Here is a 25,370-nt window from a genome sequence, read left to right on the forward strand (position 1 = left end):
AACTTTCTAACAGTCTCAATGTAGGCATGAAAAAACACTAAGAGCAGTATTTAAATACTCAGAAGTTAAACCGGGCTCTCCTGACATCACGTTAGGGGAGTAGAGAAACAATGCAACAGAGGAATTGATTCCCATCTTAATGCAAAGAACCGGGCTCTCCTGACATCATGTTAGGGGAGTAGAGAAACAATGCAACAGAGGAAGTTCTTCCTTACCTGGACAAACAAAAACACATGTAGGAATAAATGTCTCCGCATCAAGTACTTGACACCCATAAAAAGTGAACTTGCTGCCAAGCACAGAGAAGCATCTCCTCTGGAATAGTAACTGTGCATAGAAACAATGACCAAAGTTACTCCTAAAGCCCATAGTAAGTTAGATAAGGAAGAGTTAACCATCTTCTCTGTCATTAATACTTGAAAATGTAATATACCTCATTACAATTAAGAAGGAAAGGCCTTATTCGGAGCTTTTTCTAACAGTAGGACACAGCATGTAGCTTAAGAATGGAAAGCAATCACCTGATTAGTCCAGGGTAGATGTTTATTGTGGACTGCAGCTGGTGATACTTCTGACACCAGAGTATTTGAGTAGGCTGAACAGTGCTCATGAAGGAACTTCAGTAACAAAGGAATAGCTATAGCTACTGTACCGCTTTCTCTTACATCAATGTGACCAAAATGGCACCTGTAAAGAGAGCACATAGCAATACTGGTTTATGCAGATGACGGGGAGCTGCTGTGAAGCCATTTTCAAAGCTTTCAGAAGATCCACAGGACTTAAAATTTTTACTACATGAAATCTCACCTAGATTTTCAATATGAACTCCAGTCTCTTCAGATCCAATGGTAACCTGAAAAGCCTTAGAACACTCTTGTTTTCAGCCTCGCAGAACTCTGGTTCTCAAGCTAGCTTTGCTGAGGCAGCCTACCAAAGCAACTGGAGGAGGGCAGCTGCATGCTGCTGAGAGGCGACCAGAGCAGCACCATGAATCCCTACAGCGCTCCAAGTTGGGAGACGCTCTGCACAACGTACCCTCTTGCAGACAGCACAGTGTTTAGCCACCAGGCTTGTCGATACGAGGTCTGTCCCAGCTAACGCAGCCAGAACCTGTGCCTCCTGTGGCATTCTGGTGTGTAGTGTTTTCTGCCTGGCAGGTAGTGCAACACCAAATGTAGCAGCCTTTCTTTTTCCTAGCATTTTTCTAGTGGAAAAATGCAATACGCATCGTAAGGTGCCCTCCGCTATGACCACGACTGGGTGATGCAATAGGCGAGTCAATGTAACAATTATTAAGCTCACTTCAAGAAAACAATCCTTGGATGTCAACAGTTGGGTCAAACAGCAGGGCCTTGAAACTTTGGGTTTCCAGCTTTCATTGGTCGTAACAAAGGTTAGTTATGCTGAAATATGAATTTTTCCAGTTCGGGACACTGAAATGCCTTCCAGATCTCTGAATTAAAGGGGACATATGATTAAGCTGACACTGCGTGAGCCAGCCCTGTTTGCAAAGAAAGCGCATCGTACACAGTTCTGTAGAGGAAGAAAGTATGCAACAAGTTTTATTCAGCCTAAGTCCACCAGCACAAAGATTACAGGAGATAGAAAGTGCATTAATAAAAGCTAGTCTTTACCAAAAAGAAAATATATTATTGATTCAAAATATCTTACACTTGAATGATGTAATAATTTATTCTGGGCACCTACTGATTAAGAGAAATATCAACAGAATGGCTGCTTCTTAAGGAAATCTAACTTCCCAGTTAAAGTCTGAGAATTCAGTAGAGATCACTGAGTCCAGCAGTCTTCCTTGCTTTCTGCATTAATGCCCTCAGCTGGAACTGCTTGCGAGACAGAAGACGTACATGCTGCAGAAAGAAAGAAGAACAGCTGGCTATTGGGAAAGTTTTGATATAATCTTAATTCTATTGCAATACAAATTTTCAATTTTCAAAGCATGACACATTCCATGACCCAAACAGGATGCTAGTTTCTTGGAAACACTAAATACATTAGTCTACTAAATGGCATTTTCTTAGCTTAAAATGACTTGCAGATGGCTACCAAATGCAATCACTATAGCATATTTTTTGTGATAATAATTATTAACTCTGCACATATTCTTACCAAAGAGAGAAGTAGTAATATGCACTGCAAGGTGAAGTCAGACTAATGCACTTCCCATGGGGCAGAGAATGGTTCTTTTAACAGCAGATAAACAGAACCAGCCAGCTACATAAAAAGGAAATAATGTGTCTACATAGTGCGTTGTACGCTGTACTCTGCTTAAGCAAAGCTCAAGTGGTTTAACCTGGGGGGAACCTCAACTGTTAGAAAAAGGAAGGACTGGTAACTCTGGTTACACAGTGGCCCCAGTACAGACTATTAACGCTTCTGCACATGAATCTTTCCAGATCCAATGGCAGCATTAATTATTCTGACCTATAGATTTTGTGTAGATTTATTCCATGTTAAAAAGTGGCTTTAATCTTTTCAAAATAACAACAGATCAATTTTTCTTTTCACGTGCCATCAGCATGCACATAAGTTCAAAATAAAGGAAGGTTATTAGATCCGACATTAGGAAAACTTTCAGCACTAAGGACAGCAATGAAAGGAAACAAATTGTTTAAGAAGGTCTCTGCTGGAGACACAAAACTAGCTGGCTTTTTCCCCCCCTATGATTTTAACACTCCACTGGCTGGCCCCGCAGAGGCATCCATAGACTGCAAGTGAAAACCTGTCCAAATACTCTAATCACCCTTCAAGTTAGTTTCTCCGGAATTAGGATGCATGCCCAATGGAAAGCTTCTGTTGACATTACTGCACCTGTCTAAATGATGCATGATAAATGACTTAATATCTATAATGCTTTAAAAATTGGTCTTTTATCTTAATTCTGAAATTCCTCTTTTAGAACTTATGTTTCAACATATAATATTAATGTTCTTACAGGATCCTCTTCAGTGAAGAAACCACTAACATTAATAGATGAACAGAAGAGTTCACAGTATTTAAACACATTTAAAATGCACATTTTAAAAACATCCCAAGAAACTTACCTTTAAAAAGACATCTAGGTCTATCACTCCACGTCTCAATGCTTCCCCAAGATAGAAGATGGTGTCTTCAATTGCATTTTCCTCTGCATATAAGTTCAGGATCTGCTTGTAAAGCGGTGCCGTAGGAATAATAACTTCATCTATGTCATTATTTTCTGACTGATTTTCCATTTTCTCTAAGGCAGAACTGAGCTCCTCATCCTTCTTCTTGAGAAGTTCAATATTCTTGTCAACTTCAGCCTAAAAACAATGAAGATGTTTGTTTATTTATTAGGTCTCAAGAGCTGACTGTCTTGTGATACAACTGTCAAGATGGAAGATTTTTAGACATGCCAGTTGATTCTTTACTTCTCTACTCATCTCTGTTATGATTTTTAGAAAAGAAAAAGCTATCAATCTATACATCTTGGGTTCTTTCATTGTAAAAAGGTAAAGGCTCTTTTAGATAATGTCAATCCCTTATCAATTTGTAACTGTAGAGAAGGCATGCTAACAGTCTTTAAGTATTCTGAAGGTGCCACATAAAGAAAAATAACCATTTAAACTAGCTAAAGATAATAAAAGCAAAGCCAAAATAATTATTTTCTTTGGCAACGTGTCTTTTGGAGTAAGTTCCTATACAAGTTTGCTGAGCATGGATCACACAAACACTTAACTGTATTGATAGGAAACAAAGCATGCTGGCTTTACCCACTAACGGTAACTATGATTTAACTGCATCTGTACGAGAAATACCTCCTTTTGCTACTCTTGAATTTGCCTCCTGATATTTTTGATGTCCCCCAGCTGACACACTGGAAGAGACTGTACACCACTGTGTTTTTCCTCATATTACTCAAAGCCGTACAGACCATTACAATATTCCACTCTCTCTGTTCCCACTGTCTTTTTTCCAGGCTGAAGTCCTAGCTTACTTAGTCATGTCTTATATGGAAGCTCTCTGGTATGCTGGATCATAGAATCACAGAATGTTTTGGGTTGGAAGGGACCCCTAGAGGTCATCTAGTTCAACCCCCCTGCAGGGAGCAGGGATGCCACTAACCAGATCAGGTTGCTCAGAGCCCCGTCCAACCTGGTCTTGAATGTTCCCAGGGATGGGGCCTCCACCACCTCTCTGGGCAACCCATAATCATCATCCTTCTTGCCTTTGCATCAAACATCTGCAGTTCTATTATGTCCTTTTCTTCCATGACAGCAAAGACTAAAAGTACACGCTAAGTTTAAAGTGGGCACATCTTACTCCCGAGCAGTAATGCAAGGAGCAGATGGACCAAGCAGAAGATGTCAGGCCTTTGTGAAAAAACGCAGAAATTTCTGAGCATATTGAGTAAGAGAGACTCTTGTCTGGGAAAGGAAAAGTCTGTAGGTTATACAAGGCAGCTGTGACTAAAATCAGTGTCTCTGCACTAAGACACTGAAATGTTCTTCAGTGCTGCTGTTGCACATTATTATCCAGAAACTGAGACGCAATTATGAAATAATCTCACACCACTGACAACTTTCACAGGGAGGATGGAGAAAAATAGCACTGTTCCTCTACTACTGAAAAATGACATTTGTAAGATACACGCAGGACGATGCATCTTATGGTCAGTGCTATTTCTGACTAAACACATGCACCTCAATTTGGAAAGAGAATATACATTTAAAAAGCAACATGCTGGAAGCTTTGATGTTTTTATCATGCTTAATAATAAATTAATTGCATGCTTCTGTTTACTACTAGGAATACTCAGATACAGAGCAGTGTTTCATCCCTGCTTACCACTTCTTGATCCAGGCGAGTTACCATCTCTTCCAGTTTCTGGTGTCCTTTCTTCAGGTCCTCTTCTGTCCGTTTCAAGGCATTGAGTTCAGCTTGTGCACGATCCATTTCTTCTTTCATCCGCCATCTCAGTTTATCACTGACTGCCGAAATAAGGGAAGCTCGAATAGTGTCCTCACTGATAGTTCCATCTCTACTGGGTCCTGCACAAGAAAATTCACAAGAACAAAATTAACTCTGTTCTGCACTGTCTTCAGTATAAAGCCAGTCTGGAAAAAAAAGTGGCTAACTTGCTGTATGTACTTTAGCAATATGAGACAGCAAAATAAACTGTTTTCCACAATAATTTTCAGAAGCAGTGAAGAGACCACAGTGAGATAAAACATATTAAGAAGTACACAAGTAAATTTAAGACATCAATTCACTTTACTATTCCCATATCCACAATATTCCTTTAATTTAAAAACAGGCTGGCCTTTTCCCCTGAAATCTACAGATGTTAGTCCGAAGTCTTTAAAAGAAGAATAAATTTCTGGTAAACTCTGCAGGAATTAATGGATACATGTATTCAACCACAATTAATGTAACGGCTGGCTTGAGACAGTGGATTTGCCTATAGGTGCCCTATCTTGAGGCTTGCCAATTACTGGTTTTTTGTTCATTTGGTTTTTGTTTTGATTTTTTTTTTTAAGATGAATAAAATAGATGAACACTAAGCTAACAAAAATAATTTCAATGAAGAAGATCTTAACTGCTGCCCTTTTATATTTATGAAGATCTAATAGCAGGGTCTGTTTAAGTGACAAATTATTGGACAGTATCAAGTGATTAAAAAGCGACAATATGATCTAGTCCTTCCAACTGATTTCACTATTATGATTCAGCCATCCTGGGGCACCTATGGGAGGGCAGTGAAACAATCAGCATTAATACAGAACATTTGTTATTGAGGTAATCCTACTTCCACAAGCAACATTTATTAAAAGATTATAAAGCAGAGAGAGAAATGCTAATCAATCGTATCAGCATATGGTTTATATATATCTTCTAGCAGACTAAAATCAGATGGCAGTCTTTTAGGCACATGTTCAGTGTTACACTGGGCCTACCATTTCTTTTTTTAAACTTCTGCAAGATGGTACTGGAAATGGAGCGGGAGGGGGGGAGCGTGCTTTATAAAATTAGGTAATGGCACCCATGAAGAACCTGTAAAAATTCTCTCTGGATAAAATGCTTCTTTAATGTTAGTTGAATAAGGAGTATTAGTCAAGCATACAGAGATTCTGTGGAGTTAGTTATACAATTTGATTCTAGCAAAAGCATGCATACCTATTTTAGGTAAGCATAAGACAAAGATGATGACATACAATTTGATTGCAGATATACTAATTTGCCAGTTTCACTTGGTCCATCGTGCCCAGAAGCTCAGGGTAGTGATTTTAGTAGCAGTGAAACAAACTACTCACCAATATTGTTCTAGTGTTATATAACTAGCTTCTATAAATGATTGATGTTACAGTGAAGCAGCAGAGGCTGCTATGTAACAGAGTTACAACAACTGAGGTTACTACCTTTTTGACAGTTTTTATTGCTAGGTACAACTTGTAATTTCAGTTTATTAAACCACATTTTGATGCAGCAATACTAGAAAACAAACCAGAAGAAAATAAATTCTCTACTATAATTCATTAGTCACTCTCCCGCTGAAGCACTAGAGGCTTTCGCATTCAAGCCTGACTGTTACTATTGCTTTTGCAAATCAGCCTTTCAATGAGATTACCTAACTTCCAGAGTATGTCACTAACACCTTTTTAAATAGAAAGGTAAATCCTTTGTGTCTGTCATAGGAAGCGTTGTGTATCTGCAGACTGGGAAACTCTGATTGCTCTAGAGAATGTGAAGTGGTTACTGGTTGCAGAACTGGATCTGTATTTATCATAAACCACTTCAACCATTCTTCTATGAGAAAAACTGGAGTGTCACAGTTTCCCCATGCTTGTGCCTCACACCTTTCAGATCAGCAAAATTTCAATTTCATTGTAACAACTCCTAATAAAGCAAGGATTATAGCAGGTTTTGTGCCTAAACTTTCCAACTTGCATGGATGAAATGTAGAGAGATTTGAAGTTCTGTAACTGGAAAGAAAACTTGCAAAAAGAAATGTTACCAGAGTATCTTTTTATCCAGAGACAGAGTTATCAAAGACCTGAAGTTGTTATGGCATTAGGTACATCATATTTCCCAGTACCCAAGATCTCAAAAAGCCCACAAAGTAAAAAAATACCCATCAAGGCTCCCGCGAATCTTACATAGGTGAAGGCAAAACCATTAGCGTATCTTTTGTTTCTCCTTCCCAAAGGTTCAGAAAAGTGCCTCAAGTCCCCTGAAATCCAATCAACCTCTTCACCTTTCCTAATAATCACAGGCCCTCAGAAACAGCAAAAGCAAACAATGACTCAAGCCATACATTAATTTTGCCATTTAAACACAGTAGTTCAAAGATTGGTATTTTTAGAGGGGTAGGTTTGATATCTTCTTGATAATCAGCAACAATCCAGAACACAGTTTAAAAATCTAAACTCTGCCTGCAGAAACAAGCGTCTGAATGGAAAAATTAACAATTTTCTGTTAGGGTCTCATAATAATTAAAAAAAAATTTAAAAAAAATCTATTTGGAGCATCTGTTGGTATTGTTATACTAACAAATGTAAACTGTGCAAGACTGCACACCTCAGAATCCTTAAAACACCCAGAGGATTTTTTGGACTTCTGCTGCTAACAGAACAAGACTGCATAAATTCCTATCTCTTCCCTGTGCCTTTTACTCTACTCCTGTCCACAAAACCTACACCAAGCCAGAGATCTAGAAAAACAAAGCTATGCAAATGACATGAGAGGAACTATGGGAAGATGCACATCATGCTTGCTAATCCACCAAATTCTTCTAAAATTAAGAAAACATCAGATTTTGATAATTACTAATGTGAGCACCTTACCTACATATAAATTGCACCAGAATATGTGTAATTTTTTAAAAATAAGCTAATTACTGTTGGAAAAGAGAGATGAATTATTAATCAACTGCTGCAAAGACAGCCTTATGAAAATATAGATGTCCCAACACTTGATTTGACTTACAGTTCTGGCTTAAGCAATTCACCCTGTTGCCAGTCAACAAGATAATTTTCAATATTTGGTTAACTATCAGAATCAGCAACAGAGGCTGGCACATGGCACCATACACACAAACCCAGGAATTCATCATCGCTGCCTCTTAAGAAAAGGAGAAAAGAACAGTACTTTCTACACTGAGAAGTAAAATTTAAACCCAGTCAGTCAAAACTGTCTGGGACAAAGCATTTATTCACTGTTTAGGACTTCCTGTTTAAGGCAGACAATTGTAAACATCCATGTTCCAAATCAAAACAAAAAGGTCCAATTTCACTTCAAGAATAGCATTAGCATGATTTCAGTTACTATTTACTTTACATAATTAATTATTCTCTAGCACAAAGTCAGAACCAGTCATCAGTTCTACTTTTCTTTCCCCCTCATATTCCTCACTCTAGGATAGTTTATACAAGGCTCACTTTAACAGTAAAGGAGGACAGAGGAAAAAAAAAAAAATCACAATACACCTAACACAATTAGAGTTCACGTAGAGGTTGCAACAGATAGCAAAGAGGTTTTTGATCATCTGAAGGATCACTTTAATACAACTCAATTAGTTTTTATGCATCTTCTTAAAGAGCATGAACCTTTAGCATTTTCTGTCACTTCCATAATTAGCCCAGCTTGGGGAAGACTTTATGGCACGTAGCCATTAAATCCTCAAGAGCACTGAAACCCTTAACCTTTACCAGGCAGAGTCTGGTTTCAGAAGTGACCTTACAGAATCATCAAACTAGTAACTGCATCAGAAAGGTAATGAATGGCAGATGATTGAACATACAGAAAAAGCCTGAAGGAGTATTTGAAAAACCAGCTATTATTAAAAACTTAAGCTACTCTAAATGAGTATTTTCATTCAATTCAAAACTAAGCTTACTGTAGGAAACACCACCACCACCCCCACAAAACTCTAAGTTGTAGCACCTGATATGCTCCTAAATAAACTATCACAATAAACCATAGCCAAACAATCTGTACAGGAAATAAACATCTACAGTTGAAAGAAAAAAAAAATACTGTACTGTAAAAAAAACAGTACTGTAAATACAGTGGATGATTTAAGAGACGTATTTGTATTTCATTTGGTACAAGAGATAAACCATGTGTAACAGGTGTATGACTTTTACCTATCTGCATCAAACGAATCAGTCTAATGGTAAATTGCCACTACAAAATCTGGCATTACAACATGGTATCAGATGATCTAACTCAGGACTTGAAGAGCCTGTATGATATTTGGCAGATATTCCACCTCTGTTCATCTTCACTGGGGATGAAAATGGGAGAAAGAAATTAAATAGGACATATCTGTTTTTTAAATTAACTCTCTACTACATTAAAGCAAAACTGGATCTGTTTGAGAAAGACGCTGCAGAAAGCCGATGTTCCCTAGAAAAGTCCTTCACGCAATCCAGTGGAGACCATCAATTCTCAAGGACCCACCTACAGCCTCCCAACACTGAGTACTGTCTGAGCTACGTAAGTGGGACAGCGGCTTTCTTGCAGTGTGCGGGGTAGATACATGTCACCTCAGAGCAGAAATGACCACTGTAATGGCCAACAACTTTCAGAAAAGACTTTTTTAATTCAGAAGGCTGAAAGAACATGGACACAAAGGATGGGATCAAGCACAAGGAGAATGCAACTTACTGTTTTTTCAAAGTTCTGTAACAACAGAACAACTCCTCAAATATTTCAAGAGTAAAGTAAAAGCATCTATCTTCTTTAGCCAAGCTGTGAACTTGCTTTGTCCCTATCTATCTGAATGAAGATTTCAAAATACACACAGTTCTGGAGGGAAAAGTGTGTATAAATAACTGGGAGTCCACACAGTAAATAAAGAACCTCTGGATGCACTTTTAAGTTATACTGCACGAGACTACACGATTGCTACTCTGAACAAGGTCACAAAAGAGTCTATGTCCTTACCATATAACTGCTCCAAAAGGACTATCATCTAATTGGAAAGCTACTGCATCAACTTTCTACTTAACTAGAATACCTTTATCACTGGTTCTCAATCTGTTTACACATACAGTAAAAATGAGGTGCAGAGTGGAAAGCAAGCTGGTGTATTTTGCCAGCACAGGGCCACGGAGGAGCAGACTGGGAAAAGACACACATTAATACCCTAGATCTTGCTGCTGAAGGGAAGAAAGAAGGAAATAACAAGTAAGGACCATTAAGAAGCAACAGCAAAGAGGCTGGAGAAGAAACTCAGTAAAAATGAAGCTCATTCCAAACACATTGGAAACTTCTGCTTTAGATAGCTATGACTTCTGGAGTAAAGAAAGTATAAATAAAGAGTAAATAAAGTGAGTCCAGTAGATGATTAAATGAGGACAAAGGCATTTTTGTAGACCACGACCAGAGCAATGCAGACAATAAAAAAATCACCTACAGCTAAAGGGAGGAAAAAAAAAAACCAACTTAAGGTAGTTACACACAGTGTTCTTCAAAATACTCATAGAGCACACACAATGCATTGTACAAACCCAGGAATTTATCAAGTTCCAGACTGAATAAAATATAAGGCAAAGGACATAAAATGTATTTTATTCTTCCTTTGAATAAGTTTTTTAAGTGAAGATCAATACTTTGGAAGGTCAGATCAAGAACAATACATTCCTTTTTCCATTTTTTTTACACATCAGTTATAGAGTGAAGCTTCACTTCAGAGGAATTTTTTCAAAGCTACTCACCAACAGTAGTCACAGGAGGCTGGGAAGGGTAGTATGGAACACTAGTGGTTGCTGGGAATGGAACACCACCCGGATAAGGATAGTTCGGGTAGCTGCTTTGACAAAGAAAGAGATACTAATGTTATGTAACTATTTGTAAAATATCATCCATGTATATTATCTTTATGTGACCATGGTAAACATTTGTTTACATAATAAAATGTTTAAATTGCAGGCCAAGTTATACTTTTTCTCTTTTCATGTTCACATTAATATCTTCCACAATTTATATTTCTGCTATGATTTAAGAAGATACTGTTTTACCTGAAACCCTATCTAGTTATTGCCTGGTCAAGCATTTGGATCATTCCAAATTCTCTTCACTCTCACCATACAATTTCAAACTTGCCATACAAAACCCCAAAAGATTCCAAAAGAAATCATTCTAGCTACAAACTCACAAGCAGCAATTTCAACTTAATAATTTTTAATACCAGAATGGTTAACAAGATGATCGCTCAACCACTTTATGTGAACTCAAAAATGTGCAAAATATGGTTGCAAGATGAAACTCCTCCAGAAATTCTCAGCCCTGCTCTGAAGGATGAGGGAAAGCAAAAGTATTCATTTGTTCACCGAAACAATTGCAAGATGACATGTAACACGACAGTCTACAATACCTTTCTAAATTACATTTACTATCAACTGAAACAAGGGCTCAAATTAGTCAGTACTAGACTGGCAAACACCTGCATACTACAGAGTATTAACCATGGCTATAAGTAAACTAAATGGTCCAAGAAAACATGTGAAATATAAAATAAGCATACACTGTGCCTCTCCAGATAACTGCAAATTTAATAGCTGTTAAAACCTTTCTGTTCATTTATAAATTATATTATTTGAAAAATAGTTCTTCAATTATTCATTTTTGTACAAACATTAAAAGCACTTTAAATAAACGTGTTTAGAGGTGGGAAACTTATCAAACCCCCCATTTTTCACTTCTTAAAACATAACACCCCACCTTCCTAATGCTTCTAGGGTTTAATTTTTTCAAATTTTTGTTTTAAATCAAAATGTTATATACTACAGCAGTTCCTCATATGCTCCTCAGACAAAATCAGGACATAAGGATATTAATAATAAAAAGAACTAATTGAGTTGTGAAAACATGTAGGTGCACACTAGGAGGCAGCAATCAGTATTTTACTACTTGCAGAACTGCAAGTCTTCTGGAAAAGCTTTATTCCAAACTATTATACAGTATACTTAAAGAAAAAGTCTTATTTTATATTAATAAAAAAAGGTCACAAATAATTTTTTGCCCTTCAAATTCTCTTAGAGTGCTCTGAACTAAGTCCACATTTATGCTGGAGTCAAGTTTTGTATTAATCCAGCAATTGTTTTGTTCAGTGTTTTGAGTTGCTGATTACCCCAAACAATACTAACGATGCTAATAACAAACCCCAGCTTGTAAGAGTACATTTCTCTCTGTATCAAGGAAACATATCAACCTTACAAAAGCTAATCAGATATACAAGTGAAGCAAGATAACATTTGGGAGTTAGGTAATGATTTTCAAAATATATTTATCACCCAAGTATATTGTATTTGAAGGCAGCAACACTAAAGAAGCGAAACCTTTCTCAAACTTTCTTTTGGCTATTGACAAGAATTCAGCCCTCGCTTTTAAAAAAACCTGCTAATATGATAATTACACAACAAACATACCATAAGAAAATACAACTAAGACTAGATACTATTCAGTGAAACTGTTTATTATGTAAATTATGATGGTTTAAAGGGAGTCTCACCTCGGGTTTGGAGTGCTTCCTGCTGGATAGGGAGGTATTCCACCCGTAATGCCCGGCACATAGGAAGCTAAATAAAATAATTATTTTGTATATTTTTACTTTTCAGAATTTAATATATATAAAGATCACACCAGTGAGATGTACTTACGTTGCACTTAGATGCTTTTCAAAATATTACTGAACAATAAATACAGTATCACACAATGAAACAACAAGAGTCATTCTCTGGCCAAAAGCGAATGACAAAAGTCATTCTCTGGCCAAAAGCCCTCAGTGACGTGCACCCTGCATCCTCTAACACCATCACTTCTCACAACGTTTCCCATGGCGCTCTTGTGCAGCTTGGCAAGAGGGATACATGCAGATGTTTGTTGTGAGCTGTCTCTGTGCCAGCTGACCAAGGCAGCTGCTTCCCCTCAAAACACGTAAAGGACTAAACTGCAGCGAACCTTCCCTCCATGTGTTGACCAGTTAGAATTTCCTTTCTGTATCCAAACTCATTCTCACAAAACACAGGCAAATTTTGCATTTCTGAAGATTCTACCTCTACCTATGAACTTTGGTTAAAATATTTTCAAGAGTATTTTGTTTGGAGGGAGAGTATGAGAACTGTAATTGAAGTCAATTACACATTCCTTAGAACAACTGGCTAGAACACCTTTCACTGCATATTAATCTTTTTTTCTTAATTGTTACTTTAAATTAACCACTGCATGGATAAAAATGGGTATCAATTTAAAAATCCACAACGAATAGTTGTACTAAGTAAAATGTGGATACATAAGAAAAAGTATCTGCACCTAGGGAACTCAAAAAATGGCATGTTATTAAAGATGACACACCCGAAGAGCTGTCTCCATTTTTTATATAATAACTGAAAAAAGAAAATAACCTCCCCAATGTAGCCCTTGTTCCCTGCTCACTAAATAATGAGTGTATCATTTAAGTACCTTCAGGATAGCTAGACTTAAAACAGTTGATTAGCTGCTTAACAATCCAATCACATTCTTATCCAGTGATTTCTGCCATTTACAAGTTATACTTTAAAAAATGTTTATCGGCAGATACAAATGTCTAAGGCTTTAACAGTCCTAGCAATTTAACGTTTCTTCTTGGAAATCTGACAATTCTATTATAAAATTATGTCTTGAATATATTTATTCCACATTTCTAGTAATTTTAGGAATATTGCATCAGATAGCTTTTTTTTTTTTAAGAGACAAGCTATTTTCATCCTTGAAATGCTTTCAAATTATTCAATTTTTTAAGAAGGGCTTAATTTCTTCTTAAACAGTGTATCTAGAACTGAAAAAACCCCAGACCTAAATGTCTGTAAAATATGGAAAAACTGACTACACTCGCAAAACTAAGCCGCTATTAACATGTAAAAATCCAGAAACATCTCTGCTAAAATGACTTCAGCTATGCTAGCACTGAGTGACTACAAGAGTAATCAAGTGTGTTTCAATTGATGGTCTTTCCTTAAAGCACAATACAGGTCACAGTCTCTACTAAAACTATACTTGTACTGACACCCGCTGTTCTTGGAAAATCAGAACAGTAGAATCATCTAATGCTCCTGGACAAGCTAAAAAGTCCCATACACTTACCTTTATCTAACTATCTCTAATGGTCCCATTTATGTTTGCTACTCATTTTCTCACGTGTTAAGAACCTAAGACCTTGCTAAAAATGGTTTCCACTGGAAATTGTAATGAATAGTACTTCAGCTTTCCAGATGCAACACTATGATCTGATGAAAGCTGTATTTCAATAGGAAACAGACACAGCCCTAAAAATACAGCAAAAATATATAACCCCAAATACAGCTACTCTACCATTAATGTAGAACTGTTATAGTATCATTAAACAACCTCCAGCTAATCTGCTTCCCCTCCCCTCCTGCCCCAGTGTTTGGCTTGAATAGGTCTACTGTAGTCGGGGGTTTTTTTTCCACCCAGTGCAGAGTCTTCTTTTGCAAGGATTTCTAGGATTTTGTGTTTCCCACTTCCCCTTTTTTCCCCCCACCCACCCAGCCCCAGTCTTTAAAATGTCTCCCAAAGTTTAAATAAATAAGGCTTTAAAAAGCCTTGAGAATTTTTGCAAGAAAATGAGTACAGAGTCACAGTACCAAATCAACATAGAAGAATGAAACATAACAATGTGGGTTTTGTTTTTTTTTTCATATTCAGCCAGCAATTATTAAACAAACAAACAAACCAAACCCACACAGAAGTGTGGGAATAAAAGCCACACGCAGTATGTTTTTCCTTTTGAAATCAATGGTTGCAGGAAACTTAACAGATGGACTTAATATTATCAGAATAAAAAAAATGAAAATACAAAGACAGTTGTCTGAATAATCTCTTTTTAAGGTTATCTCTGAATGTTGACAAGTTACTGGTTGTTTTGAGGGGCTTGGTGGGGGGGTGTGTCATTCTAGAGCAGAATACATCCTTTGATGTCAACCTATGCAGACCAACAATACACCCTGGAATATTAATGTGAGTATTTGTAGAAATCAGTAGCCATGACCACTTACTAGTTGGTGGGCCTGTTGCCTGGTATGGTGGGTAGCTTGATGAAGCCGTAGGCCGAGAAAAGACCGGAGGTTCCTCACCAAACACAACAATCATGACCTGAATTAGTTCTAGTAAGTCTGACTGGGGCTGTGAGGGTAAGCAAATCACAAGTTGTTCATTTCGTTAACAGACAGTTTAACTGACTGTAATAACAAAACAGTACCAATGCATCAGCTCTCAAAAGCCAGCCTGTTTTGTATTTTAAAATATTTTTATATATATATATATATATATATACACGTGTGTGTGTATTTAACTTCCTTTATGAATTTCTTTACAGATTCCAAACCCAGCCAGACAGTATGCAAAACAGTATAGCAAAATACAGCTGCAGTAGTGTTTACACTCAGAGTAAACTGGGTAATATATGGTTCCACATCAACTGCAGGGCAATAAATGACTGAAGATGAGTGCAATGATGGATTATAATAATTTTTTAAAACTTAAATCCACTCTCCAACATGAACAAAGTACAGATCACTAAGTTTTCAGACGTTTCAGTTTCATACAGCATATCGCTGTAAACCACATAAACATACATAGCGTTTGCTCAGGTTCAGAATAGCTCTAGAAAAAAATATTCTAACCCAATGTGGGTTAGTGGCACAAACCTTCTTTAAATATACCTAAACTAGGCTTCTCAGTTTATAACTACATTTAATATAGGCATTTCATTCTGCCAAAATAAGGACAAGCACCATGAATGCAGAACCAGATTAAATATCCTATTTCCAAATTTTCTAAACTCTACAATCCACTTACTTATTTTTACCAACCTCGCAAACTGAACGAATTCTGTATCATCTGTATCTTAGATGATCTTCCTGCTGTGCAAGACCTACATCCTGATCTGGGCAGTCATTTTCCACTATTATCATTCAACTGCTGAATGACCACCCATGCTTTAATAAATTTATTCCTGTTAATCACTTGGAACAGAACTATGCATCTTGTACCACTCTTCTGACCTTGTAAGTACAGTTTATATTCTTTACAAGACCATGCTTTGGTCAAAACTTTTATGAGGCCTGCACTGCTCAATGCCTGTATTTATTGGTAAAGCAAATATATCCATATACTTGAAGCTGCAGCAATGTCTATGTAAAGAAGTCCAAGTGCGCATACAAGTCCATTTTAGTCAGAGGGATCAATTTTAGCCCAGAGATGTTTCACAAAATTTATAATTTCCCTTCTGTAAATATTCTTATCTCACAGATCTTCACATCAGTGTCCTGCCAGGGAAGGATGCCTATGCTGCACTGTTTAATCAGACAAACTGTAACTAAAGATGCAATTAACCAGGCAACAGAATGCAATACCCTGAACTTTAAGACATTACAAATAATAAGCAGCTTTTTTCATTAAAAAATGGTGTAAGATCTCAAATAAATAGGATTATGGTTTTTGTTAAAAGTGATGCAATTATCTAAAGGAATTCAGAACTAAGCAATTCGAGGATTTCAAGTTCCATTTACTTACATATTTCCATTCATGCAGGTAAGGAAGGTATATCTTTCCATTTGCATCAACATGCTTCCCAGTTTTTATTGTCATAGAGCTAGTGGGTTTAACAAAACAAATTGGGGGGTTGAAAGGGTAGGTGTCCAGCAGCCACAAGCAAATTGGGATATTGTATGTGTTACCTAGAACAGATATTTTGAGAGATTTTAAAAGTTACTCCAACTCTCTAACTGTCCTCTTGTACCCAGATTTATAAAAAAACCCCTAAACCCAGTAAATTCAACCACACAGACTCAGAAGCCAGAGCTCAAATCTATTAATAACATTTAACAAAGAGCTCATAATGTGGCTATGAACTCAACATTTTTCAGAATAATTTAACTTTGAGTTACAATTATCATTTGCCATGAATATATCATCTCATTTGTTCTACAATGCAACATTACTAGATCCTAATCCAAATTATCGTTAGCTGCAGCAATAAATGGTTTGCAACCCTCATTCACTTGAGAAACTTGAAAAACATACATCTCTTTTCTTTCAGTGCTGCTACAGAGCTGTACAAGGCTGAAGAAGCAATGCTCAACATTAGAATTTTATTCCACAGCAAAAAAAAAAGAGACCAATTTCTTTAAAACAGTATACTTTGGACAAGTAAAGGATTTTAAGAAGATAGTGATCACCTAAGTAGTGAAGTTGAACCAGTACAAATCTAAATAGTTTTTCATGTAATTTGGGAAAATAATGGTGGTGATGATAACAGTAACAAATGCATACCTCTGTAAGTCACAGGAATGGTTCCACTGAGGCTCATCAACTCCCTAGATGAGCCGTCGTTAAACACTGAAAGTGAACAAGCAGTATTTTTAAAACAAACATATTTGCTACAGTAATCTCTGTTCAGGTTATACCCCAACTATTTATTAGCATAAGTTTTCAGATGTTACACATATATAAACTCAACTTGAAAGGTTCTGCTCTTGCACATTTAAGGACTAGCCAAATGATTGGCTACAGTCAGGTAACTTCTTATGAATAAAATATTTCTGAGAAATTAATGACTAATTATTGTCAAACTACCTTCACTGCAAAAAAACCCAAACGTTTCCTCATTCAGAGACCAAATAAAACACATTGGAACCATACAAACTGCAAATCATGCAAATTGCTGCAAAGATAATCTAAACTCAAACTTAATTTAAAAAACAACTGTCATTTTAGGATTACAAAGAATTCCTTATGCTTTCTCCAAACAAAGTCAGAGGTCAGCAAGAATACTCAAAATTACTGGGCCATAGCCATTTATTACTAAACAGTAAAGGTAATTTAACCAAACAATACTACACTGAAGAGGAAGAAAATGCGTAGCACTTGACTGATTGCCACATCTTAGTCGTGGTTCACAAACTGCACAGGAACCCTGACCTCAGTTTACTGAGTTGCTGTATTTAGTTTTCTCATCCTTTCAATCCAACACTTTATTTTTGGCTGAATAAATCAACCTCTGGTAATAAAGCTTTTATTTTTCTAATTTCACCTGCAAGTTTCTAGTCATACTTCAAATGTAGCTTATTGTGTACAATGCTTTTGGTGCTAATGTTCTGCAAAGGCAGGTAGAACATGCTGGGACTTAAATAGGGATATATATTTCATTATTAATATAAGCTTGAAAATTATCCCAACAACAATGTAACCATTTTCTTCTTACTCACTTCACTGCTCCAAATAGTGTCAATTATCTGTAAGTGGTTTTGTGCTCAGCCTTTCTGAGGCAGCTTAGAAAGGGTTAGCTAACACAAATGGGCTTCTTGCTACAGCTCAAAGTTATCTGGAATTCTGATCACTGTCATCATGCAACTTGCTATTCCAGCCACAGACCTTTCACTGTTGTTTTTGATTCTCCAGGCACTGGATGAATTTTTATTTCTGTGACAGCTGCTGGCTTGCAGCTATTCAAATTAAAATTAATCTGTCTTTTACCTGTCCATGTCCCTTCTTAATACCTCTCAGTAAAGATTTAGAATTTAGAAAGCAGAAGACTATAAAGTCTCTGATGATGTACTAGTAATATAAATTAGCTCACAGAGGAATCCCACAGGTGACAGTGAAAAAAAGGTGATCAGAAAGAGGATGACCTCAGCAACTATGGTGGCTCACTCTATCTTGTGAAACCATGCCTTCAGCCTCTGGAGCTGACCCTAGATATCATCTTGATTTAACACTTGAATTTAGTCAGAGCCTTTAAAATAGCTAAGAAACAGTGACTGCCATCGTTAATTTACGTTACAAAAGCCCTCATACCAATTTTCTATATGCTTGACTATGTTTTCTTTGCACTTTTAAGGCCTGCCACAATTACTTTTAATGACGTATTTGTTCATTGATTTAGAGTTCTTTCTAAATAGAACTCTAAAAATATCTTTATATGACAGCAAAGCTGAATTTGTAAGATACCAGTAATCTCAGGACAGCAACTGATTTGATGCCACTGAGCGATTAACTAAAAGTTAAGCTGTGAAAAATGCAATGTTTCTTGGCAGGTTAGATAGACTCAGTAACACAGAAAGGTTATTTTAGAAAGTAACTGTGTGTTTCTAAGGAAGTATTGATGTCAAAGATGAAGAAGAGAAACTCAAATTATGTTTTCTAGTTTTTATCTCCTTTTCCCCACAAAAACTACCAAATGTATCTAAACCATCAACAATTCAATAACAAAAATTTTCTCATGCACAGACTAACCATATGAATCCATGACAGGTTTGAGGTCCTTGTACTGAGTAATAACACTGGTCGTCTCCTGTACAGTTAGGTCTCGATACTTATACTGGAAAACAAAAGTGAAAGAATTACTTTAGAGACTAAATTTTCAGTGTGATTTAATTTCATTTTATTTTACCCAAGAGACTTCATTTATGAGAGTTTACATTGATATATGGACGTTCTTCTCCACTCTTATTTTGGAATAAGAATTATTTATCCCTATTACTTAACTGAACACTACTTATATAACCTACCAAACTTAAACAAGGTGTTAAGATGCTTTTAGTCTTAAATAGGGGTCCATACATAAAGTGATTTGGGAAAGCTATTGCATTCTCATTCATGTTCTACCATAACCAACAGTATCTAAGAGATATATGTGGATCTTAAAAATACATCCCTGAACAAATATAGTGACATTTTGAACATTCCTGATACAGTTATCTAAGATCTGAACCTCACAGATATCTTTCACAGCACTTTTCAAAGCATCACAGTATGATTGATTAGTATTTTCATGTTATTTTATCAACTAGGAAGCAGATGTTTCAAAGCACGATATTATCAGTAATAATACTGGTTTCACCCCCTTTTTATCATGAGCAGGAAGTAACTTGCAGCACAGACAGTCAGTGTAACACAGATACACTACTACAGAATTTAACAGTCTCAGAACTATAATACACAGACAACAAAGGAGATACTCCTGGGTAATGGAGAGCTGGTTTACCACGTGGCACTGCTCTTTAACCTTGTAGCCATTCCTCCTGATAACTACCGTTAAAAAGAAAGCTAACAATGTCCCTTAACAATGTTTTCAGTGTAATAGAATTAAAAAAATATTACCATCTTCAGATATCTTAAGGAACATAAACGACAGCATCCTTTCATTCAACCATGGTGGGAAGACAAAGGGCCCAACACAATGAAATGTCCGATACCCAAAGCACATAGATGTTAACAACATCTGAACAAATTAATTCAGACATTATCCAAGAGCAAAGCCTGGTGCCACAGCTAAAGGTCACCTTTGCTCCAACAAATGCTCATGAGTTGTGAAGCTTAGAAACTAATTCTTCTTCCTATTACCTACAGCAATTGACAAGGATGCTACTCCTGGGCATGAGAACTCTTATTTAATGAACAGAGATGACCACACCATGCCACTTTGCATCATGCCACATCAGTCTACAAAAAGCACCTGTGCTTTGGGGGATGCTGTGACCTACCTTCCTGAAACGACCAAGGGCAAAATAGCCACATGGTCAGTCTGCAAAACACTGGACTGGGACAAATGGTGAAGGGATCAGGTGCACAAGTAGTGTTCTCCTCTGTCATTCCCATTACTGGGAATGATGAGGGAAGGAACAGGAAGAGCCAGGAAATAAATACCTGGCTCCAAGCACGGTGTGAGAAGCAGAATTTGGGTTTTTTTGACCATGGGCTGGCCTACACACCACCAGGCCTGCTGGCAAATGATGGGGTACACCTGTCTCCAAAGGGCAAAAGGATGCTTGCCAAGAAGGTAGCAGGGCCCACTGAGAGTTCTAAACTAGATTTGAAGGGGGAGGGGGATGAAACCAGGCTTGCTAGAAATAAGCCTGGGGATGGCATGCCAATGTGTGAGGGACAGTGTGCCAGCAAGGTCCTTTGGTCTGTCACCTCAGAGGAAGTGGCGGATAGTAATCCAAGTGGCAGCAAAGATGCAAAGGTAATTGATGGGTTAGTAAAAACTGCGATTAGTCACTTAGGAATTAAGACTTCTCCCCTCAGAAAAGTGGTGGGATCAGTCCAACTTAAGTGCATCTATACCAATGCTCGCAGCATGGGCAACAAACAGGAGGAATTAGAAGCCATCATGCAGCAGGAAAACTATGATATAGTTGCCATCACGTGGTGGGACAACTCACCTAACTGGAGTGCTGCCATGGATGGCTATAAACTCTTCAGGTGGGATAGGCAAAGGAAGAAGAGGTGGTGAGGTAGTCCTGTATGTTAGAGAGTGTTTTGATTACCTTGAGCTCAGTGATAGGTTGAGTGTTTACAGGTAAAAATCAGGGGAAAGGCCACCAAGGCAGGTATCACGGTGGGAGTCTGTCATAGACCACCGAACCAGGAAGAACAGACAGATGAAATATTCTACACGCAACTAGAAGTCTCACGATCGCTAGACCTTGTTCTTGTGGGGGACTTCAACTTAGCAGATGTCTGCTGGAAGTACAATACAGCAGAAAGGAAATAGTCTAAGGAGGTTCCTGGAGTGTGCGTCAGACAACTTCCTGACACAACTGGTGAGTGAACTAACTAGGGAAGATGCCCAACTGGACCTGTTGTTTGTGAACAGAGAAGGCCTTGTGGGTGATGTGATGGTTGGAGGATGCCTGGGGTGTAGCAATCATGAAGTGATAGAATTCTCAATTCTTGGACAAGTAAGGAGGGGGGTCAGCAGAGCTGGCACCTTGGACTGTACAAAGAGCAGACTTTGTACTGTTCAGAAGGCTGCCTGACAAAGTCCCTTGGGAAGCAGTCCTAAAGGGCAAAGGAGCCCAAGAAGGCTTGGACACTCTTCAAGAAAGAAATCCCGAAGGGATGGCCTGCTCTTGTGCCTATGTGCCAAAAAATGAGCCGGCAGGGAAGACTGGCCTGGCTGAACAGAGAGCTTTGACTGGATCTCAGAAAAAAGAGGAAAGTCTTTGAGCTTTGGAAAAAGGGGCAGGCATCTCAGGAGGACTACAAGGATTTTTGAGAGGTCATGCAGAAAGAAAATTAGAAGGGCTAAAGCCCAACTAGAGCTTAAATTGGCCAATTCTGTGAAAGATAATAAAAATGTTTATATAAATATATTAACAACAAAAGGAGAACCAGAGAGAATCTCCATCCTTTACAGGATGCAGGGGGAACCATAGTGACAAAAGATGAGGATAAGGCTGAGGGACTTAATGCCTTCTTTGCCTCTGTCTTTAATGGTAAGGTCAGCTGTTCTCCGGCTACCCAGCCCCCTGAGCCAGAAGACAGGGGCGGGGAGCAGAACAAAGCTCCCGTTATCCAGGAGGAAATGGTTAGTGACGTGCTTGGCCAATTAGACATACACAAGTCCATGGGGCCAGACGGGGCCCAGCCAAGGGTACTGAAGGAGCTGGTGGAGATGCTCACCAAGCCCCCTTCCATCATCTATCAGCAGTCCTGGATCGACTGGGAAAGTTCCACTTGACTGAAGGTTGGCAAATGTGACACCCATTTACAAGAAGGGCCGGAGGGAGGATCTGGGGAACTACAGACCAGGGAAGGTCATGGAGCAGATCATCTTGAGTGCCATCACACAGCACATCCAGGACAAACAGAAGATCAGGCCCAGTCAACATAAGTTTATGAAAGGCAGGTCCTGCTTGACCAACCTGATCTTCTATGACAAGGTGACCTGCTCAGTGGACGAGGGAAAGGCTGTGGGTGCAGTGTACCTGGACTTTAGCGAAGCCTTTGACACCATCTCCCACAGCATTCTGCTTGAGCAACTGGCTTCCCATGGCCTAGACAGGCATACTCTTTGCTGGGTAAAAAACTGGCTGGATGGCCAGGTCCGAAGGGTGGTGGTGAATGGAGTATTTAAAAGACAGGTAGGTGAGGTGCTTAGAGACATGGTTTAGTAGTGGACAGGTATGGTTGGGCTCAATGATCTTAAAGGTCTTTTCCAACCAAATGATTCTATGAAAGAAAAGCAACCTGTCCAGTAGGGATACCTGTGTGCAGGGAGGCACCAGCATAAAGGTCAGTCAGGCAGAGGGTCAGGGCAGCCTCTGGATGCTGTTTTAACGGGAGGGCTGCAGCAAAGCATCTCAGCCTCCTCTGGAAAGTGGGTGCAGGACTGGGAGCATGCAGGAGGGGCTTGACAGAGGAGAGACAAACTTTGCCAGCATTTGAGTACGTTCCTCCCTCCTTCCCTCATACCTAGCAGAAGCATGAAATAGATTGCAGGCATTGCTAGAAAACGGAGACAGAGGTCTGTGAAATTTCGGCTAGGCCAGCCAGAGACTGGTAGTACGTACCCACATCACTGAATGTGTTACTACAGCATGAATGACAGCATGTCACCAGCTACTTTAAAAAGTTAAAAGGGGGTCTTTTTATAGGAACATACCTTATGGTACTGTATATAGACTCAAGAAGATCGGTATAATCACTATTGAAAAAAGAACTGGCTGCCGCTAACAGAAGTTCCTAAAAAGCACACAGATTCAGAGTCAAGATTTAACTCCACTTTTGGCACAAGCGTCTCAGGTCAGCTTGGTCAAGGAATAGATAAAACAACGCCTGCCTGCTCAGCAGACATACCGGGAGTCTGGTACACAGTGGTTGCTAAAACCTGGATTTCATTATCTGGGTTGCTTTTAAAAATTAGGTCCAACACCTGAAAATTAAAAAGTATTTTCATAAGTCTCTTTAAGAAAAAGAACATTGCTGCAAATAGTTTTTACACCAAGTGATGCACAGTTACTTATTTGGTACAGATAAGCTTGTGAGATTCCAGCTACTGCCACAAGCAAAATTAAGTGCTATATCAGCTATTAACTTCAGTACTAAGATCCAGACAGCTAAGACAACCAAAGTTCTGTATATTAAAATCACATATGAAGAAGTTTTTCCTAATGAGAATAATGGCTTTTCTAAAATTTTTTATTATTTAAATCCCAAAGTATACTCTTCTGCACTTATTTTTCTTTTCCATTCTAAGGAGTACTGGAATACTACCAGACAATCTTTTCCTGTGTTCATACAGTACATAGTTGAGCATTTCCAAGAAATGTCAAAATCTCTTTGGAAAATACAAGATCCTAGTGATTTCTGCAAAGGTAACCAAAACTGATTAATCTGAATTCTTATATTTCTAAACTTTTTTTTCCCCCCTTTCTCCATTCTTGGGTGGCAAGTGCACCCTCATCAATTTATGTATCAGGAAATAAATCACAGAGAGATGAAACTTTTCAAGATCAGACAGCAGGTAAATATCTGAAGCTAGACTAAGTGTTTACATTCACCCAAACTCAGGCTTGTCTTTTGTTATCTCACACACTGCACTATTCAATATGGGAAGTATCACTAAGCCTCCTTCTACAGAACAGAAAGTGTAACTACTTTTGAAAAATAAAGCAGTGAAACAGTAACCTCATTTTTCATCAGCTATTAAGTACATTGCACTTGGAACTTAACTACAGAAACTCAGATGGCATTGGGGTATAAAATGGGCGAGCGTGGGGGGACAAAGTATGTGGGACTATCTTAAACTCTGTTTCTTCTGTGGCATGGCAGTAATTCATTAATGGAAGACAGGTGTATACATGATCTCATTTGTCAACATCGAATTAATATTCAGCACCCATATTCAAGCTGATAAAAAAAGTCTGCTTATGATTCCATGCAAGTGAAAAACCTTTTACTAAGGTTTCTTCAGTTTTGATCAGATCCTCGCCTATCGTATTTAATTTTAAAATTGTGCAAATATGATAATTAAGTGTTGTTAAAAAAATCCCCCCGAAACAAAACCATAACTCCCCCTAAGCATTCAGCCTTAGGGGTTTTCATTTCGAGCTGCTGGACAAAGCCCAGTTTTCACCTGAGAAGTGGCAGAACTACGCATGGCTCCGTGTGATTCAGCGGTTAATGATTTAGCTTCCAAGAGATTTTCTTGTTTCCTTAAACAAGGGTGATAACAAGCACCCACCCTTATCCCAGTCAATGAAGTTGAACTTGCCTTCCACCTTCATTTAACGGGTGAATGCAAATGACGCTATACGATCCAACAACCAACACCGCAGTGCTGATCCGCTCGGACGCATGCCAGCCTCAGCTGCTTTCTGGTCAGCTCTTACTGGCAATATCCTAACCCAAACCTAAAGTTTCGTAGGACTACAAATAACGAAATATTTTAGGTTTCGGTGCACCGTACTCCCCTTTACAAACTCCATTTTCGGTCCCCAGGTGGCCGGACACAACCCTGCCACCACCACTTCGCCCAGCCGCTGACACGACTTCGCCCGCAGCTCCCCGCGGGCTGCAGCCCGGGAGAAAGCCGCAGG

General features: G+C 38.3%; 1 protein-coding gene across 1 annotated transcript in view; it reads right to left on the reverse strand.

Annotated features, from left to right (window-relative positions):
* Positions 1-168: 168 nt before the first annotated feature.
* Positions 169-25,370, reverse strand: part of TSG101 (tumor susceptibility 101) — a 25,884-nt gene continuing 682 nt past the window's right edge. Inside the window, exons 2-14 of the mRNA XM_009635444.2 lie at positions 25,241-25,345; positions 22,758-22,783; positions 19,279-19,363; positions 17,317-17,382; positions 16,558-16,721; positions 15,039-15,165; positions 12,497-12,563; positions 10,701-10,792; positions 4,828-5,030; positions 3,063-3,302; positions 1,708-1,868; positions 522-687; positions 169-327 (exon numbers count right to left, since the gene is read on the reverse strand). Coding sequence (XP_009633739.2) covers positions 1,779-1,868; positions 3,063-3,302; positions 4,828-5,030; positions 10,701-10,792; positions 12,497-12,563; positions 15,039-15,165; positions 16,558-16,721; positions 17,317-17,382; positions 19,279-19,363; positions 22,758-22,783; positions 25,241-25,345 — 1,265 coding nt within the window. The 3' untranslated portion in view covers positions 169-327; positions 522-687; positions 1,708-1,778. The remainder of the gene's footprint in view (positions 328-521; positions 688-1,707; positions 1,869-3,062; positions 3,303-4,827; positions 5,031-10,700; positions 10,793-12,496; positions 12,564-15,038; positions 15,166-16,557; positions 16,722-17,316; positions 17,383-19,278; positions 19,364-22,757; positions 22,784-25,240; positions 25,346-25,370) is intronic.

This window comes from Egretta garzetta, unplaced genomic scaffold (genome assembly GCF_000687185.1).
Source record: "Egretta garzetta isolate BGI_Z169 unplaced genomic scaffold, ASM68718v1 scaffold133, whole genome shotgun sequence".
Lineage (NCBI taxonomy): Eukaryota > Metazoa > Chordata > Aves > Pelecaniformes > Ardeidae > Egretta > Egretta garzetta.